Source organism: Macaca nemestrina, chromosome 15 (assembly GCF_043159975.1).
Source record: "Macaca nemestrina isolate mMacNem1 chromosome 15, mMacNem.hap1, whole genome shotgun sequence".
Taxonomy (NCBI): domain Eukaryota; kingdom Metazoa; phylum Chordata; class Mammalia; order Primates; family Cercopithecidae; genus Macaca; species Macaca nemestrina.
This window is the reverse complement of record NC_092139.1, coordinates 37,025,829-37,046,863: the sequence shown is the minus strand read 5'-3', so window position 1 is coordinate 37,046,863 and position 21,035 is coordinate 37,025,829. Positions and strand designations below refer to the sequence as shown.

The 21,035-nt window shown below is 40.3% G+C and overlaps 1 protein-coding gene across 4 annotated transcripts in view; it reads left to right on the top strand.

Annotated features, from left to right (window-relative positions):
- The window catches only part of DNAAF9 (dynein axonemal assembly factor 9), a 164,107-nt gene that overhangs the window by 47,337 nt on the left and 95,735 nt on the right, over positions 1-21,035 (top strand). For 3 of the 4 annotated variants that reach the window (XM_071079596.1, XM_071079595.1, XM_011741278.3), the window contains exons 8-10: positions 9,912-10,010; positions 15,207-15,262; positions 18,037-18,172. In XM_071079596.1, coding sequence (XP_070935697.1) covers positions 9,912-10,010; positions 15,207-15,262; positions 18,037-18,172 — 291 coding nt within the window. Of the gene's footprint in view, positions 1-9,654; positions 9,699-9,911; positions 10,011-15,206; positions 15,263-18,036; positions 18,173-21,035 lie in introns of all 4 variants that reach the window. The other variant, XM_011741281.3, reaches the window with a different exon arrangement.

Sequence of the window (21,035 nt, the reverse complement as noted above, 5' to 3'; positions counted from 1 at the left end):
GCAAGACTCCGTCTCAAAAAAAAAAAAAAAAAAACCTGAAAAACTAAGTAATAAAGATATAAATAACAGCACAAAGTGAAATGAACAGTAAAAGATAAAGGTGGATGGGTGAGGAAGGAGGGAGTAGGAAAAAGAAGTACACTAATTTTATTATTGAACATGGTCAGAGATTAAGGAAATTGAGCATTAAGGTTTTTCTTTCTTTTTTTTTTTTTGAGACGTAGTCTCGCTCTGTCACCCAGGCTGGATTGCAGTGGCACAATCTTGGCTCACTGCAAACTCCGCCTCCCGGGTTCCTGCCATTCTCCTGCCTCTGCCTCTCGAGTAGCTGGGACTACAGGCGCCTGCCACCACGTCCAGCTTTTTTTTTTTTTGTATTTTTAGTAGAGACCGAGTTTCACCGTGTTGTCCAGGATGGTCTCGATCTCCTGACCTCATAATCCGCCCGCCTCGGCCTCTCAAAGTGCTGGGATATAGGCGTTAAACACCGCGCCCAGCCCGAGCATTAAGGTTTTTACATTAGTTACAAGGTAAACACTAGCACTCAGTAATAATTTTTTGTTTTGTTTTGTTTTTGAGACAGAGTCTCACTCTGTTACCCAGGCTGGAGTGTAGTGGCGTGATCTTGGCTCACTGCACCCTCCACCCTACAGGTTCAAGCGATTCTCCTGCCTCAGCCTCCTGAGTAGCTGGGATTACAGGCACATGCCACCACACCGGACTAATTTTGTATTTTTACTGGAGACGGGGTTTTGCCATGTTGGCCAGGCTGGTCTTGAATTCCTGACCTCGAGTGATCTGCCCACCTTGGCCTCCCAAAGTGCTGGGATTACAGGCCTGAGCCACCACGCCCGGCCTCAGTAATAATTTAAATAATGAAAACACTATATATCAGAGTATTTGAGAAACAGCTAACGGAGTGCTTATAAGAAATTTTTAATTGAAAATAAGTAGCCAAGTGAAGAAGGGGAGAAGAGTAAGGAAAGAATTCACTGCATGGAGAGCAGAAAATAATGAAATAGAACATAGGAAAGTGGTAGAACTCATACATAATGCCAGCACTGGTACTTTGAACCTGAGAATAATGAAATAGAGAAACCGTTAGCTTAATTGTGGTAGGTTATATATTTTTTTATAACTTTTTTTTCCCCTTCATGCCCTTGTTGTAGTTGACAGTGAGTATTCTTTCCTTTACACTGTTGGCCCTGGTCATATGGAAGGTGATTGGTCATAACATGACATATCTGACCAGAGGCCTTCAGTGTTCTTGTGTAATTTTTCTTGCCCTCTTACACTCTTGCCATGAGAACTTTTCCCAGGTAGTTGCTGCTTTATGTGTCGGTCCTGAAATGACATACATAGAACAGACTGTAACAGCCCAGCTGAGCCATAGCCAGCCTGCAGACCTGTAAGCAATAACCTGACTAATAAACTCATCTAACAAGAAAAAAAGGGAGAAAGCAGAAATTTCAAAAGAAGAAAAAAGAGGGCAGTGATAGAACAAGGAAGTTAAGAGTCATAAGAAAGTAATTGCGTCACTTCAATGCAAATACATTTGGTTAAAGGTTAATTAAAATAGGCCCCAGGATAGATAGAAAATCTAAAATAACTGATTTTAAAAAGGCAGAGAAATTACCAGGAACACATTTCATGAGTGAATTCTCCTAAAACCTTCAAATATAGTTTGAGAGCTATTTAAAAGTTCAGATCCAGCCAGGTTCTGAACTGGGTTCTGAATTCAGGCAGGGTTAGTGGCTCACGCCTGTAATCGCAGCACTTTGGGAGGCCGAGGCAAGTGGATCACCTGAGGTCAGGAGTTCGAGACCAGCCTGGCCAACATGGTGAAACCTCTTCTCTACTGAAAATACAAAAATTAGCTGGGCGTGGTGGCACATGCCTGTAATCCCAGCTACTTGGGAGGCTGAGGCAGGAGAATCACTCGAACTCGAGAGATGGAGGTTGCAGTGAGCTGAGATCGTGCCTCCAGCCTGGGCAACAGAGCGAGACTCTGTCTAAAAAAATAAATAAAAGTTCAGATCCTACCGTTAAAACATTTTAATGTAGTGATGAACTAAATCAGACCGGACAGCACTGAAAAAGAACATCTTGCAAACTTTTAATGAAATTAGCTAAAAAAAAAATTCAGACAGTACTGGATCTGAAAAAAAAAAAAAAGAAATTAGCTGTTATCAAAACTCATAAAAAGAAACTGAAGAAAATGAAGACTACAGACCACTATTATGAATATTGATACCAGTATTTTAAGTTAAATATTAGCAAACAGAACCTAGTATCATATTAAAATAAAATTCTATGAAGTAGGGTTTTTTTTTTTTTTTTTTTTGAGACGGAGTCTCGCTCTGTCGCCCGGGCTGGAGTGCAGTGGCGCGATCTCGGCTCACTGCAAGCTCCGCCTCCCGGGTTCACGCCATTCTCCTGCCTCAGCCTCCCGAGTAGCTGGGACTACAGGCGCCCACAACCGCGCCTGGCTAATTTTTTTGTATTTTTAGTAGAGACGGGGTTTCACCGTGGTCTCGATCTCCTGACCTTATGATCCGCCCACCTCGGCCTCCCAAAGTGCTGGGATTACAGGCGTGAGCCACCGCGCCCGGCCGAAGTAGGGTTTTTTAAGGGTTCTATATTTAGTTAAATATCTGGAAATCTATTAGTGTAATTGCTATACGAATTTTTCCTCTTGGAGCCTTTTATAATGACTCCATAGATACTAAAAAAGGCATTTGATAAAACTGAACATCTGTTCTATTTTAAAATTTCTTTTTTTTTTTTGAAACAGAGTCTCACTGTCACCCGGGCTGGAATATAGTGGTGCAATCTCAGCTCACTGCAGCCTCCACCTCCCGGGTTCAAGTGATCTCATACCTCAGCCTTCTGAGTAGCTGGGGCTACAGGTGTGCGTCACCATGCCTGGCTAATTTTTGTATTTTTAATAGAGACGGGGTTTCACCATGTTGACCAGGCTCGTCTCAAACTCCTGACTTTAGGTGATCTGCCTGCCTCGGCCTCCTAAAGTGCTGGGATTCTAGGCATTAGCCACCGAACCCAGCTTCTGTTTAAACATTTCTAATTAAAGAAGAATGTAAAAGAAAAATAACATCTGAAATTTTTGGTTTTTAAAAAAACATCATCATCCCCTGGCTAACCTAATTATGAAAAAAAGTGAAAATGCACAAATATACAGAGAATATAAGAATTAGGAAGACCAATTTAACCACAGATAAAGAAGAGAGACAGGTAATTTAGTAGTATCTGCATGCAGTCTCCTCAATGAGGAGACTGCAGGTCACACATAGAGGCCAGAATAGCACTGTAGTTTTTTTTGTTTGTTTGTTTGTTTTTGTTGTTGTTGTTGTTGTTTTGAGACGGAGTCTCGCTCTGTCGCCCAGGCTGGAGTGCAGTGGCCGGATCTCAGCTCACTGCAAGCTCTGCCTCCTGGGTTCACGCCATTCTCCTGCCTCAGCCTCCCGAGTAGCTGGGACTACAGGTGCCCGCCACCTCGCCCGGCTAGTTTTTTTTTTGTATTTTTTAGTAGAGAGGGGGTTTCACCGTGTTAGCCAGGATGGTCTCGATCTCCTGACCTTGTGATCCGCCCATCTCGGCCTCCCAAAGTGCTGGGATTACAGGCTTGAGCCACCGCGCCCGGCCAGCACTGTAGTTTTAAGAACATTGCTGGTGTCCCTAGAGTCAGTGGATAGGGTCCACTCAGGAGAGCATCTTTAATTGCACCTGGAACAGCAGTGACATCATGCAACTGAAGTAGCAGCAGTGGTGATCACCATGGGCTGTAGAGCAGGCTCTTTCCTAGTTTTCTGATTTCCTATGAGCTTGATATTCTTAGGTGATTGGAAGAAGGAGAAGGAAGCCCTTTTGATATGTGATAGTGGACTTCCATCCCAAAAAGTAGAGGCTGAGAGCCAGATTTAACTGTATTTGGAAATAATAAAGTAAGGTGATAACTCTGCCTGGAAGTGCTCAGGATTGTTTCTCAGAGGAGTCATGTGTGGTAATCAGAGATTTTCCAGAAAAGGGAGAAGGTGGTAGAACTTTCTAGACAGAGAGGGAAGGAGGCTGTCTGAAAGCCCCAGAATTGTCCTTTGCTGAATTTTGAGAGAAGGTGCTCTAATGTGGCTGCTTTGCCCTCACTGGTATTTAAGCTAGTCCTTGCGTAACTTGGGGAGGGTACAATGAATATGGACTTGGAGCCACCCAAGAGCTGCTTCTGCTGGATGCCAGCCTAGAGCCAAGAGTTTTGTTTGAAGTTCAGTATCCTTGTCCTCTGGCTAAGGGCCAAGGCACAGTGGCATGGTTCCTGCCTTCTGTTGCTTCTTTCTTCTGGATTTGGCCTTGAAGAATCTGAATGATAAACTTTGCATCCACCTCACCAGTTCCACTTACTTACAGCAGTATCCATTTCCACAAATTCAGTGTTTATGTTGGGGAAAGTTGGGAGAATAGTGTGCCTACTGGAAAGCACACAGGTTCTAGGTATCTTGTCTAGATATTTTTCCACTTTTGCTGCTTGTTAGTATTGAATCCTCAGGCAAGTCACTTTATTGCTTGGTGCCTCAGTCTCTTCTCTAAAGTGGGCATAGAGAAGTAACAAAGATGTCAGGAAGATTTAAAAGGACAATATACATAAAACAACATTTCATATAGAATGCTGGTGATTTTTAGTATGAGTCATTGCATCTTGCACTGGAAAAATAGAATGTGCATGGAGCTAAAGGCAGTACTTAATGATTCATTCTACCTTATTCTATAATTAGTACTGACATATCCACCTCCCTCAGGGGTGATTTTTTGGGGAACAAAGTGCCTATCTTCTTCTCTGTAACTCCTAAAGCACACAGTGTTTTTCACCTACAAGTTAGCAGAGAATTGATATTGCTTAACTGTTTGACTGCTTCCTGTCATAGACCCAAACCAAAATGGGTGTCACCAGGTAGGCCATTTAAGTGGAAATATACCTCCTGAGTCTGTTTCTAATAGAATTGAAACACAGTGTATTCTGTATTAATAGCGTTTTTTTTTTTGCTAGGGGTTGGGGGACAGGGTCTCACTGTATTGCCCAGGCTGATGTGCAGTAGTGCTATCTTGGCTCACTGCAACCTCATCCTCCCAGTCTCAAGTGATTCTCCCACCTCAGCTTCCTGAGAGGCTGGGACTACAAGCACTTGCCACCACACCTGGCTAATTTTTGTGTTTTTTTGTAGAGACACGGCCTCGCTATGTTGCCTGGGCTGGTCTCAAACTCCTGGGCTTAGGTGATCCGCCCACTCCCAGAGTGGATGAGCCACCGCACCCGGTCCCTTTTTGTTTTTTTTAAGTCTCACAAAGTGAAGCATTCTGGTAAAGTTGAAGAGGTTGGACAGAGCCAAGTAAGGAAGGCAAAGATGCACTGTGAGATGGGTGGCTTTCGGCACAGCTTCCCTGAGGCCAGTGATGTGCATTATGAGTATCTGAGAGAGAGCAGACAAGTGTCAGGATGTTGAGAGGAAGGCTCAGTTGTATATATTTATTTACATATATACATGTTATATATATGTTATATATATCTATGTGTGTTATCTATAACATGTATATACTTCTGTATATACATATGTTATATATAACATACATGCAATTAATATATATGTATATATATAAAATATTTTGAACTCATAGATTTAAACATATTTCATGTGTTTATATACATTGCAGTTACCATCTTTCTCACAGCCAGCCTTGGGCTGACCTGCAGTAGAGGCAGTACTGAAGATATCTAGTGTGCAAGATCTGATAATAAGCACTTGATACAGGTTATTTTACTTAATTCCTGTAATATCTCTGCAAGGTAGATAGTAGTCATCACACTTATATAAGGTATTTGAAGCTCAGGTTAAGTTCCTTGCCCAAGGTCACACAGCCAGTAAGAGGCAGAGATTCAAGCACAGGTTTTTCTGAGTTGAAATTTTCTTTAACTGTTGGAATGTGAATGACAGCCAACTTGAGAAGGAGAGTAGATCTGGGACCAGAGAGGTCAGACAGACGTTGAAGGTCTGCAGTTAAAGTGTTAGTTGGAAGCGCTGGAAGTGTATTTATCTCCAGAGTCTAGAAAGGGATAATCCAGTGCCAAAGTGGAAAGATTGCCCTGGGCCCAGGATACAGGGCACTGACTGGACCTGATAGCAGTGAGGCTGAAACCCAGACCCAAAAGGATTGGTTTATCAGGCCAAGCCACAGAGGTGGGATGGCAAGGCATTCTAACCCAGGACCCTACAGATTACCAGTTACAAGTACATGCACATTTGTTTTTATAAAATACTATGTAAAAATAAGTTGAGAGAACATTTCCCAAAGTGTTTACAGTGATTCTTATTCTGTTTTCTGTAATGAACAAATAATACTTAGGCATTTGCTTTTAAAGACTTTTCATTATTAAAATAACATAGATGGCCGGGCATAGTGGCTCACGCCTGTAATCCCAGCACTTTGGGAGACCAAGGCGGGCAGATCACTCAAGGTCAGGAGTTCGAGACCAGCCTGGCCGACATGGTGAAACCCCATATCTACTAAAAATACAAAAAATTTAGCTGAGATCACGCCACTGAACTCCAGCCTGGGTGACAGAGCAAGACTTTGTCTCAATAAATAAATAAATAAAATAACACAGACTCAGAAAATAGCATAAAACTGATGTACAATCTAATAACTTAGTATAAAGCAAAGCAACAGAACCTCCATTATCTCCTTCCTCTTCCCGCAAGAATAACACTATCATAAATTCTATGGTAGTCATTTCCTTATTTTTCTTTGCAGTTTTATCATCCAAATGTATTTTATAAACGTAGTTTAGTTTTGTTTGCCTGCCCTGTATGCATGTGTGTGTTTTAGGTTTCTTTTAATCTGTAGGTTTTCTCTATCTCTTTGTTCCCCTGCCCCCTAGCTGTCTGTTGAAGAAACTAGATCATTTGTCTTATAGTTGCCATCAGTTGAAATTTTTTTTTTTTTTTTTTTTTTTTTGAGATGGAGTCTCACTCTTGTTGTCTAGGCTGGAGTGCAGTGGCATGATCTTGGCTCACTCCAACCTCCGCCTCCCAGGTTCAAACAATTCTCCTGCCTCAGCCTCTCCAGTAGCTGGGATTACAGGCGTGTGCCACCATGCCTGGCTAATTTTTGTATTTGTAGTAGAGATGGGGTTTCTCCATGTTGGCCAGGCTGGTCTTGAACTCCTGATCTAAAGAGATCTGCCTGCCTTAGCCTCCCAAAGTGCTGGGATTACAGGCATGAACCACTGCGCCTGCCCCAGTTGAAATTTTCTTAATTGTATTCCCGTGATGTAGTTTAACATTTTCCCCTGTCTCCTGTATTTCCTGATCATTGGTAATTGCATCTAGAGGTTGAATCAGTTTCAGGGTTGATTTTTGGAGAAACGACTACTTCCTACAGGGTGTTATATTCTTTATCAAGAAGCACATAATGTCTAATTGGTTCTCTTTTTGTTTTGTGAACGGCAGTTGATGTGTAATCCCTAGATTCTTGGTTCATTAATTAGATCCTCAATTCACCGTTGCACAATGATGTTATTCCAATTGTGTATATATACATAAATATATTGTATATATGTATATTGTATATATTTTGAACTCAGATTTAAACATATTTGATGTGTTTATATCCATTGCAATTGCTATCTTCAGTGATGCTCAAATTTTTCTGTGTTTGGATAATGAACTCCCTTCAAGTTGGTTCACAATGTAACAGAATCTTATTTTAACAGAATGCTAATAGTCTTTGATAACTTCCTTGCCAGCTGCTATGTTAAGATATCCCAGCCTTGTCTTGTACATTTCCTGTCTGAGACCCACACTCAGTCAATTCTCTAAAATATTCTGGTTTCTTTGAATGAGAAGTGGTATTTCAGCACCCCAGTCTGAGTGCTAGAAGTACTCATTGCTGCTGGTTTGGCCATTGTTTCTAGATCTCTTCAGTAGATAGAGCTAGGAAATATTTTCTATCTCTTTCTCTCTCTGTCTCCCTCCTCCTAATATGTGTTTGTCTGTATATATAGATACCTGTATACGCACAGATTTTTTTTGTTTTATCCTACATTATATGTAAAACATACTCAGAAAACACTATCAGCACTGTCACCTACATGATGACTAAAAAGAATTTTTTTGGTGGGTAGAGATGGGGTGTCACTATGTTGCCCAGGCTGATCTCAAACTACTGGGCTCAAGTGATCCCCTCAGCCTCCCAAAGTGCTGGGATTGCAGGCATGAGCCACCATACCTGGCCAGAATTTTGTGTGTGTGTGTATGTATGTGGTAAGTATCATATATAATATGCATGTGTACATATGTATACATAGATACACACACATCTGTATAGATATAGATATGGATAGGTAGTCTGGACAGCAAGTAGAGAATGTTTACATTGTCTTCCCAGCAGTGTTGCCTTGTGCTTTATGTCTAGGGCCAGAAGTAGAGTACATGGCTAGCACAGAGGTCTAAGTACTTGTATATGCTTGAGAGGAGGAGGGCATAGATCTGGCCAATGAGTGTTGGTGCAGCAAATAGAATGCCTGCTATGAGCAAGGCACTAGACTGGGTGCCTAACATATATACCCTTCCATGGTGCAAAATTGACAGTGAAGATGACTGTCCAATTTGAGTATAAATTATTAGCAACTTCAAAATAAGGACAAGGATAATACTTGAGGAGTATCATAAGCAAGTCCTAACTGTTGGGTTTTTTTTTTGTTGTTGTTAATTGATGATGCCTTCAAGAAAAGCCAATAGCAAAAAGCAATTTGTAGTGCTTAAGAATAAGAAGGAGTTCAGAGAGGATGCTAAAAAGCAGCTGGGGTGGGGAATGGAGGCCGCATGTAGAGGAGAGTCAACAAAGAAGGGTTTAGAGTTTCTCAGTACTCATGTGGTTACTAGAAAGAGGGCAGAAGAAAGGAGAGGGCTCTGTGCCACCCTGCCCTTTAAAGTCAATCAGTCCTTCAACAAAGCTGCTCAGATGTGACCCTTTTGGCACTGGACATGGTACCATCCTTTAGGTGCCCTGTAAATAAATTCCTCCCAATAGGGTTGCTAAAGTAAGATGTTTAAGGATCATTACTGTCCTTTCATTCATTCATTTGTTCGGACAGAATCTTGTTCTGTCACCCAGGCTGGAGTGTAGCAGCACAATCCTGCTTCACTCCAACTTGGTCCTCTTGAACTCAAGCGATTCCCCCACGTCAGCCTCCTAAGTAGCTGGGACAACAGGTGCGCACCATCAAGCTCAGCTCATTTTTTTTCATGGTTTTTTGGTTTTTTTTTTTTTTTTTGTAGAGACGAGGTCTCATCTTGTTGCCCAAGCTGGTCTGAAACTCCTGGGGCTCACATGATTCTCCCACCTTAGCCTCCCAAAGTTCTGGGGTTACAGACGTGAACCCCTGCTCCTAGCTGTCCTTTTAAACGGCTTTATTTGGAGTATAATTTATGTACTATAATATTCATCCATTTTAAGTGTACAACTCAATTATTTTTAGTAAATTTATAGAGAACGTTTTCATCAGCCCAGAAAGTTCCCTTGTGCCCACTTGCAGTCAGTCTCCGTCCCAAGCCTAGGCAACTACTAGTCTACTTTTTGCCTCTACAGGTTTGCTTTTTCTGAATATTTCACATGAATGGACCACATATCAGGTAGTTTTTTTTATATCTAGCTCTTTCACTTGGCATAATGTTTTTGAGATTCGTCCATATAAGTAGCATGTACTAGTAGTTTGCTACTACCTTTTAAAATAACATATATAAATGGTCTGGTGTTTTGAGATCAGTTACAGTTTCATAATTTGCGCTTTCTAAAATACCTCCTTTATGTGACCAAACACATTAACTTTTTCCTTTTTTCCCCAGGATTTGGTGGCTTTTGAACATCAGTGGACTAGCTTCTTCGCTAATTTTGACACAGAAATTCCTTTCCTGCTAGAACTTTCAGAATCTCAGGCGGGTGAGGTATGTAAGGGAAGGGTCAAAGAAGAAGAAGAAAATGGTTAATTTATTTATTGTTTTAATTTTTTATTTAATTTTTTTCAAAATACAACACTATCAATTCTAATTTATCATTTCTTTAAGCTGTGTTGTATACCATAAAGCAGTTCCCCTCCATGCCAACCCTTTATAAAAAGCTCTTTTTTTGTGTGCCGGCTTCTCCATTAGAAGTATTTTTGCTTTGCAGTATGGTGGTGCCAGGAATTCTGGGCACTGTTTAATAGACATAGGAATAATTCTCCACATGGGAGTAGCACACCTTTGTCAGTTTAACCTCCAGATATTGAATGCCAAGATGTCTTTCCAAGCAGATGATGCTAGTCAGCAGTTACCAGGCTTGTGAGTAAACCTGAAGTATCTAGATTGACAACCAAGACACAGGACAGCCTCAAAAACTAATCACCAGGAAGGATCTAAGGAACCCTTCTAAGCTTGCATTGTAGCCTTCTTGGGTACTCGCTGCAGCCCTCAACTCTCCTGTGCTCCCCTGTGGCTCAGAGCAAACCCTCCTGCTGATGGTTTGGAGCTGGAATTGATCTTTGTTGTTACGCATTTTACCTTTACTTTTTTTTTTCTTTTTTCTTTTTTTTTTGAGATGGAGTCGCCCAGGCTGGAGTGCAGTGGCATGATCTCAGCTCACTGCAACCTCTTCCTTCAGGATTCAAGCAATTCTCCTTCCTCAGCCTCCCAAGTAGCTGGGATTACTGGCACACACCACCATGCACAGCTAATTTTTGTATTTTTAGTAGAGATGGGGTTTCACTTTGTTGGCCAGGCTGGTCTCGAACTCCTGATCTCAAGTGATCACCCACCTCGGCCTCCCAGAGTGCTGGGATTACAGGCGTGAGCCATTGCACCTGGCTACCTTTACATATTTTATAAACCCCACAATACAATGCTCTTATTTTTCTTTAAACAATTACCTTTTTAAGGATTTAAATAATGGGGAAAAAGGTCTTACGTATTTGCCCGTGTGTTGCTTCTGGGCCTTTTGGCTAAGGTCAAATGTAGTATATTTGCCCATGTTGTTGCTCTCTCTGGTGCTCTTCATTACTTTGTGTAGACCCAGACTTCTCCTTGTCATCCTTTTCCTTGAAGGAAGGTCTTTAATATTTTTTGTGGTATTAATCTTCTGATGGTTAATTCTTTCAGCTTTTGAATGTCTGGAAAACAAATCTTTATTTCACCTTCATTTTTGAAATATATTTTTGCCATGTCTAAATTCTAGATTGGCAGTTTTTACCTTTTAATACTCGAAAGATCTTGCTTCAGTGTCTTCTTGCTTGCATTATTTCTGTTGAGAAGTCCTTCATCCTAATCTTTGTACATACTGTAGTCTTTTATCCTAATTTCTGAATATAGCAGGCCTTTTTTTTTTCCCTCTGGCAACTTTTAAGATTTTCTCTTTATTACTGATTTTGAGTAGTTTGATTATGGTGTGTCTCGCTGTAGTTTTCTTCATGTTTCTTGTGCTTGGATTTTGTTGAGCTTCTTAGGTCTGTAGATTTATAGTTTTCTTTAAGTTTGGAAAGTGTTCGCTCTTCATTCTTCAAACGTTTTTTGTGTTCCATACCTCTCTTCTTTTCTTGAGGGACTCCATTTGCTTCTACATTAGACCACTTGAAGTTGTTCCACATCTCACTGATATCCTTTTCAGTTTTCGAGGTTCTTTTTCCTTTTTCTATTACTATGATTCTACGAGTGAAAGAGATTCCAAAAGGTATACTCAAGTGTCACTGTCGTTTCCTGTTACTTTTTTCTTATTGCCTTCTTCTTTCCAACCATTTTCCCCACTCCATTGACAGTAGGTAACAAACCTCTTGAGTTTCTCATTTATCTTTTCTATTTCATTTGCACAAATGAGCAAATACGTGTGCATGTTCTCATATTGTTACCTTTCTAACATTGAAGAGTAGCATATAGTCATTTCCACTTAACAGTACGTCCTGGAACTCTCTCCCAGTCCTTTTTTTTTTTCTTTGTTTTCTTAACGATGTAAACATATTCAAGTCAGTTCATTGAGATCTTCCTCATTCTTTGTTAGAATTCATAGTACTCCATTTTGTGGATTTGTCTTAATTTATTCAGCCTCGGCCGGGCGCGGTGGCTCAAGCCTGTAATCCCAGCACTTTGGGAGGCCGAGACGGGCGGATCACGAGGTCAGGAGATCGAGACCATCCTGGCTAACACGGTGAAACCCCGTCTCTACTAAAAAGTACAAAAAACTAGCCGGGCGAGGTGGCGGGCGCCTGTAGTCCCAGCTACTCGGGAGGCTGAGGCAGGAGAATGGCGTGAACCCGGGAGGCGGAGCTTGCAGTGAGCCGAGATCGCGCCACTGCACTCCAGCCTGGGTGACAGAGCCAGACTCCGTCTCAAAAAAAAAAAAAAAAAAATTTATTCAGCCTCTCTTGTGTGTGCACATACTGAGGTTGTTTCTAATATTTTGCCATTACAAACAGAGCCATAGTAAATAACGCAGCGCTTATGTATGTTCCCGTTGTTGGAGGTATATATACCTAGTGATGGGATTGCTGGGTCAAAAGGTAAGTGCGTATGTCACGTTGTTAGTTATTGCCAAATTTCCCTTCAGAAGGATTTTACCAGTTTGCATTCCCACCAGCACTGTATGAACGCCTGTTGCTGCACAACTTCACCAATAGAATGTATTGTCATACTTTAAAAATTTTCAGTCTCACAGATGAAAAATAGTGTATCAGTATTGTTTCAATTTACATTTCTCTATTAGTTAAGTTGAACATTCCCTCATATATTTGATGGCCATTTTATATGTTGTTTACGTGTTGTTTTTCCATTTTAATATTAGTACAGTATTATTAACTAAACTATAGAGCATAGGTTTTAGGAGGGTTTTTTGTCTCCTGGTTTTTTTTTTTTTTTTTTTTTGAGTTGGAGTGTCACTCTGTTGCCAGGCTGGAGTGCAGTGATGCGATCTCGGCTCACTGCAACCTCCACCTCCCATGTCCTCTCGTTTTTAAAAGTTTGTTACATATTTGGGCTGTTAGCATTTTGTCTCTAGTATATACTCCAGATACTTTTTCCATATTTATCAGTTGGTTTGTTTATAAATTTTTTTTTTTGCCATGCAAACATTTTTCTTTTTATGTAAATTCATCTGCCTTTTCTTTTATTGCCTCTGAATTTTGAGTCATTATATAGGGAAAGGCTGTAATTGAAAGTCACCCTCTAGCGCTTGTATGGCTTGAATTTTTACATTTAGATCCCTAATCCAAATGTAATTCATGGGAATATGTTGTGAGATACGGATCTACTTTTATTTTTTCCCTCAAATGATTACCAAGTTAGAATCCCAGCTATACAGTTCACTAGCTCTGTGACCTTGGACAAGTAAATTAACTTTTGTATCTATGTCAACTTATCTCTAGAGGGGAAATAATGATAGAATGAAGCTCATAGGTTGTTATTAGGGTTGCTTGAGATGATAAGTGCCTATCACAGTCACATGGTAAGCCCACAATAAATTTTAAGTATTATGTTAATCTATAGTTTTTACAAATCAGTAAGACAAACATTAGAACTCCAATCGAGCCAGGTGCGGTGGCTCACGACTGTAATCCCAGCACTTTGGAGGCCAAGACGAGTGGATCACTTGAGGTCAGGAGTTCAAGACCAGCCTGACCAACACAGTGAAACCCCGTCTCTACTAAAAATACAAAATTAGCCAGGTGTGGTGATGCACGCCTGTAATCCCAGCTACTTGGGAGGCTAAGGCAAGAGAATTGCTTGAACCTGGGAGGCGAAGGTTGCAGTGAGCTGAAATCATGCCATTGCGCTCCAGCCTGGGCAACAAGAGCAAAACTCCACCTCAATAAATAAATAAATAAATAAAATACTCCAATTGATAAATATCAGAGAATGTAAATAAACTGTTAACTAATGAAGGGAAATCCAAATGGCCATTGAACATGTCTAAAATACTCTACTTCATTACAAAGCCAAGGGGTATAAAGGAGACAACAAACAATGAGGTCCGATTTTTCATTTGTCAACTTGGCAAATATATTGAAACCATTTCATAGGCAGTGCTTATGAGGAGATCATGAGACAGGCACACTCATATTGTAGGTAGACATGCACATGGATAGAACTTTCTTAAAAAACAATTTGGCAACATGGTTCTGCCTTTTTGTTCTGTGATTTCATTTCCAGATCTGCCTTAAGGAAATCATCAGAGCTGCAGATGAAATTTATTAAGTTCATTACATGAGAGGTGTTTTTGTGTGTGTGTGTGTGTATGTGTGTGTATTTTTTTCCATTATATTGAAGAATTAATAATAATATAAATTTCCATGAACAGAAGACTATTTAATAAAGTTTAGTGCAATCATATATTGTCTATGGTGTACCATAGAGAAAAGATTTGAAGAAAATTTACCAAAATGTTAATAGTTTTTAGACATTATAGGTGGTTTTTATTGTCTTCTACAATGAACATACATTAATCAGAAAAAAAAAACCAGTAAATATTTAGTGGGATTAAAATTACTATTTGAATTTTTGGATCCTTTGGACATGATATCATGCGTGTTAAGTTTTGATTAGTGTTTAGCCTGACACTATGCATCCAAAAGCTGAGACTTACTTCATTGATTTCCCAGGAAACTTCCATCAGTATACTTCGAAATTCCTTGGATTCCTCCTCATTACTGATTTTAAATTAGCACAATAGTATATATTAATTTATTGGAAATGTAGAAAAGTTTTTTTTTTAATCTCCACATGATTAGCAACTTGGACCATAGATGGTGATTGGTCCAATTTTCTTTCAGTAGTTAAACATTGTAAAATAAAAGGATATTTTTCTTTATTTTCCTTTTTGCAGGTTTTTGCCTTTTTTTCTTTTTTGGTATTACTTTGTTTGCCACTTACTCCTAAAATTCATATTGCTATTCACCATACACATCTTTCCATGTTCTTATAGTAATCTACAAACAAACATCTCTCTCTTTCTGTAGCTTTCTCTCTCTGTCACACATGCACACACACAAACACACACACCCACACACACACTCACACACTATGCACTCTCCTGAAGCATGTGTGTACATACATATGTGAGGGGTTTTATGACTGTTTTACCAAATTGTGGTCTTAATATATACAATGTTGGCTTCTTTTTAGCCATTCAGAAGTTATTTCAGTCATGGAATGATCTCTAGCCATATAACTGAAAACAGGTAAGTTTCTTTCTTGGGGAAGAAGGGTGAATGGTGATAGAGAAAATGGAGTTGGCAAGGGGGTTGGCTCTCGGGGTGCATCCAAGGTCAGAAGCTAGAGTCAGGAAAATATGGGTTGACTTTAGTCATCACAGGGTAAGAAATCTATACTCTGTAAATGTGTGTTTCACTGCTTTCATTTTTATTTTATTATTTTATAGTAAACTAGCTTTTAAAACACTGTTGTCGGTCGGGTGCAATGGCTCATGCCTGTAATCCCAGCACTTTGGGAGGCCAAGGTGGGCGGATCAGCTGAGGTCAGGAGTTCGAGACCAGGTTGACCAATATGATGAAACCCCATCTCTACTGAAAATACAAAAATAGCTGGGTATGGTGGCATGTGCCTATAATCCCAGCTACTCGGGAGACTGAAACAGGAGAATTGCTTGAACCCAGGAGGCAGAGGTTGCAGTGAGCCAAGACGGTGCCATTGCACTTCAGCCCAGGCAACAAGAGTGAAACTCTGTCTCCAAATAAATAAATAAATCCCTGTTGTCTGCTAAAATCTAAAGAAAGGAATTTTTAATTTCATTCCTGGCTCAGGAAAATGACAGGAAGCAAATGAAAATAAATAAATGGGACCTAATTAAATGAACATGCTTCTGCACAGCAATAGAAATAATCATCAGAGTACACAGACAATCCTCAGAATGGGAGAAACTATTTGCAAACTATGCATATGACATATGCATAGTCCAAGGGCTGGGCAGGGGAGCAACAGTGTCTTACAGGGAATAAAAGGGATCAGATGTGAAGGTCCAGCCCCACGAAGAAGATGGGTTCAGTGAGGGTTCAAAAGTGTTTCCTCCCACATCTCTTTTGTCATGATCAGCAGGAGATAACTTCCTCTGATGGATAGAGAGGACATCTTTTCTCTCTTTTCTTCCCCCAATTTCAATCCAATCTAATAGTGAAACAGAGTACCCTGGCTAGGACTCAGAGTCGTATTTTTCTGCCCGAAGTGTCACCTCACTTGAATTAAACTTAAGAAGAAAAATCAGCCATGCTTACTTTTAAAAGCCCTTGTTTGCCTGAAGCTTAAGGTAGTATTTTTAAGAGAGTGAAAAGAAATGCAAAGAATTCTTTACATGATACACACTAAGGGCAATTTAGGAAAAAGATAGAGGATAGAGTCATCAAATATTCACTGAGAAACGTACGACATACCAATCAAGAGAGATTCATGGTTTAAAAAAAGGAAGCAAATATGATTACTGCCCTCAAAGTTTATAGGGTAGTGGAGAAAAAGACATTAATCACACAGCTTAACAAAGAAATCTGTTATGACCAACTCTGATTGGTGCCATGAAGGAGAAAAGAGTATAGTACTTTGAAGCCCATCACAGGAGAGCCCAGCCCCCTCCAGGAGAGAGCTGAACAATGAACAGAGATAATTGGGAGTAGGAGGAAGAACAGAGACCCTGAGACAAGAACATAAGGGACATCAAAGAAAATGATCTTGGCTGGAGTATTGAAGTTGGAGTTGAGTGGCCTTCCATGGAGCTGAGAAAGTTCACTAGATCATACAAGTTCTCTTTAGCCATGTTCAAGATTGTGTCCCTTCTCCAGAAAATAACATAAAGGCAGTAAATTGGCATGTTTAAAAGATTATCATCATTGCAGTGTAGAGAATAGGAGGGCAAGAGTGGAAACAGGGAAACAGTGAGGAAGTGTTGCAGTTGTCCAGGGAAGAAATGATGGCAGCATGGGCTAAGGTTGTGGCCATGAAGATGGAAGAAAATGATTAAATAGGAAGGCTTTTGGGGAAGTTGATTATATCTGGAGGGGGAGGAAGCAGAAGTCCAGGAGGCCTTTCAGATGGCTGGGTTCCTGGGTGGATTGTGATGCCATTTAGAACTGGATGGGGAGGAGACATAGGGAACATAATCACAGAGGAGAGGAGGGAGCAGCAAGCTGCGGGTAAACCCTGGGACTATTTGGAGACCAGGTGGAAGAGGAGGATGACTGACTGGGGAGACTGAGGGGAAACAGTTCTTGCAGTGGAGGGTGGAGGGAGTCAAGTGCTTCTCAGAGACCAATGAAGGAAGGAAGACCTGAAGACCATCTGTTGAATTTGCTGTATGCTACATGAAAGTCACTTGGTGACTTTGGCAAGAACTCTCTGGATGAAATGACTGAGGAGGCTGATTAGAGTGGGCTGAGGAGTGAGCAGAAAGTAGGAGAAAGTAGGGGAAAGGAAAAGTAGGGGAGAGGAAGAGTTCAGCCAAGAGGGCAGAGAGGAAGGGGATGGGTACAGAGGCAGATGTGTGGTATTGAGAAAATTTGAAACCCTCCTGTGCTCCTTCCCAATTGAAAGTTACTCAGGAATTGACGACTGCTCTATTGTCTGTCTAGTGCAAGTATCATAACTGTCATTCCTTAAGACTCATTTCTGTTAAAATTCTGTTTTATAATACCTGAGTTTTGCTCTATCACTCTATCATGGACAGCAAACTTATGGAACTTATTCCTCAAAAAGTGGGACATGCTGAAAATACAAACTTAGCTTGAGTTTAGTTATGTCCCTAAATGTTAACTGATCCCTATGGGTCAGTAGGGAGACAACTGGCATCCCTTTCCAACCAGCCAAGGACATTTGGTCGACTGTACTGACTGACTGCTTTGTTAAGGCTGCAGGTGTCGCCCAGAAAAACCTGAGGACTTATTAAGGTCATGGAAGGTTGCCTTGGCCAGGAACTCTTTTCTAATCGCATGTTTTTGACTTCGCTCTCTAGTCCTAATCGGCAGCCATTTGTTCTCTTTGGTAATCACTCCACACGAGAAAACCTGAATGCTGGCAACTTTAACTTCCCTTCTGAAGGACACCTGGTACGAAGCACTGGTCCTGGCGGGAGCTTTGCCAAGCACATGGTAAGTGGCTGGACTGCCTGGTGCTTGGTTAGTTTTATTGGGGGGGTGGGGTGGGTGGGGGGAGCTAGACAAAAGGAACCTTTTCCAGTTAGTGTGTTGATTTAACCCTGAACTTGAAGTTGTTTTAGAGTGAAAAGAAGTGATTAGAAACTGTGTGTACTTTTTTCTGTAGGTACTAGGTATGATTTGAAAACATCACATTTAATTTTGAAATATTTGAAGGAAAAACGTTAAGAATATAGTTTCACAAACCAGTCTTTAAGTTGTCAGAGTAATATTATCAATAGAATTTTTAAAATTAAAAATAATTTGAGGATAGTTATTCCAAGCCTAAGTTTGTTACGCCTTGACTATTACATTTAAGGACAGAAACCAACCTTGATGATCATTATTTATTGAGAGTGCCAGAGAGAAGATTTTTGCATTTGGTGGCAGATTGTCTGCTGCGTTCTTTTAAAGAAAATATTAGACCTGAATATAAGACTCTAATGACTGTGAAAGTCTGTGCTATCTCAGTGGAATTTTAAGTATTTTCAAAATGTCTCTGGCAACCAGGAAAGCTGTGGTTAGTAGGTACTGGTTTTTTTGTTTTTTTATTTTTTGAGACAGGGTCTCTGTCACCCAGGCTAGAGTGCAGTGGCACAGCCTTGGCTCACTGCAGCCTTGACCTCCCAGGCTCAGGTGATCCTCCCACCTCAGTCTCCTGAATAGTTGGGACCACAGGCACATGCCACTGTAACCTTCCTGTCTTCCCTAGGGGAGGGGGAAATAGCTAAGAAACACCTTTGATGGTCACAGCCTGGAGACACAGGCCCACTAAAAGACTGAGATTTAACCGTAAAATCATGGAATGTTTCCCTTCCCCATTACCTTAGCACAAGTCTACAATATAACAGCGGGTTACTGCTGACAGAGCTGCAAGGTACAGTCCATCTAAGGTGGAGTTCACAGGGAACCCAAAGAAGAAAAATGGGGAAGAAAAATAGAAGAATACTAGAGGGATTTGAAGTCCCTGGCACCTACAGCTTCAAAAAACATTAAACAGAACCCAACTCCCAGCTAGATTAACATAAAATCCCACATTAAAAGTCTGTTTCTTCAGTTCCTGTTACCTGATACATCATTTTTGGCTTTCAACAAAAAATTACAAAGCATGCTAAAAAGCAAGAAAAAACACTATTTGAAGAGACAGTGCAACCATCAGAACCAGACCCAGATATGACTCATATTTTGTAATGTACAGATTATTAAAAATAACTGTGATTAATGTTAAAGGCTCTAATGGAAAACATAGGCAACATGTAAGAAGAGATGAATAATGTAAGCAGGAAGGTGGAAACTTGAAGATAGAATCAAAAGGAAATGCTAGGATTCAAAAGCACTGTAATGGAAACAAAGCATGCCTTTAATGGGCTTATTAGTAGAGCAGACATATCCAGAGAAGGAATCAGTAAGTGTGACATCAGTCAGTAGAAAATTCCTGAACAGGAGTGTGAAGAGAAGAAAACAATGAGGAAAAAGAAAATCATCTAAGAACCAGCTGGGCGCAGTGGCTCATGCCTGTAATCCCAGCACTTTGGGAGGCCGAGGCAGGTAGATCACCTGAGGTCAGGAGTTTGAGACCAGCCTGGCCAACATAGTGAAACCCCATCTCTACTAAAAATACAAAAAATTAGCTGGGCATGGTGGTGGGCGCCTGTTATCTTAGCTACTAGGGAGACTGAGGTGGGAGAATCACTTGAACCTAGGAGGCGGAGGTTGCAGTGAGCCGAGATCATGCCATTGCACTCCAGCCTAGACAACAAGAGCAAAACTCCGTCTCAGAAAAAAAAAAAAAAGAAATCATCCAAGAACCCTGGGACAATTTCAAAAGGTATACATGCCATTGCACTCCAGCCTAGACAACAAGAGCAAAACTCCGTCTCAGAAAAAAAAAAAAAAAAAAAGAAATCATCCAAGAACCCTGGGACAATTTCAAAAGGTATAATGTGCATGTACGGGGAATACCTGAAGAAGAAAAAGAAGGAAATGGAAGAAGTACTTGAAGTATTAATGGCCAAGAAATTTCCAGAATTCATGACAAAGGCACAAAACCACAGACCCAGGAAGCTTAGAGAACAACAAGCAGGGTAAATACCAGAATATATATGCCTAGACCTATCCTGTTCAAACTTCAGAAGATCAAAGACAAAGAGAAAATCTCTTAAGAAGCCAAAGCAGGAAATAAAACACCTTACCTATAGAGAGGAACAAGGATAAAAGTTCCGGTGGACTTCTTATCAGAAACCATACAAACAAGAAAAGAGTGAAATGATATTTTAAAGTGTTGAATGAAAAAACACACCAACCAAACCACATTTTATATCCAACAAAATTATCCTTCAAAAGAAAAGGGAAGAAACAAAAGAGAAATGCTTTCTCTTTTGTTTTGTGAGAGTCTGTGGGACTGTCACAAAAAATCCAAACAAAAAAATTGAATTTATCACTAGCAGATCTGCCCTGTAAGAAATGTTAAGTTGTTCTTTATGTATGTGTGTGTGTGTGTATATATTACATATTTTAATTTTATATAATTTATGTGTAATATATAATATATATGTAATATGTAATATATATATCAGAAACCTGGATCCACATAAAGAAAGGAAGAGCATCAAAGAAGGAATAAATGAAGATAAAATGAAATATTTTATATTTCTTATTTTCTTATTCCTTATTATTTTTCTTATTCCTTATTCTTGTAATAGTAACAGTGTATAAGTGATTACAGCATATAGATAAGTGAGTGGCAGCAATGTAATAAGGCACAGGAGGGAGGACATAGGAGTACTCTGATACAAGTTTTATGCACTACACACAAAGT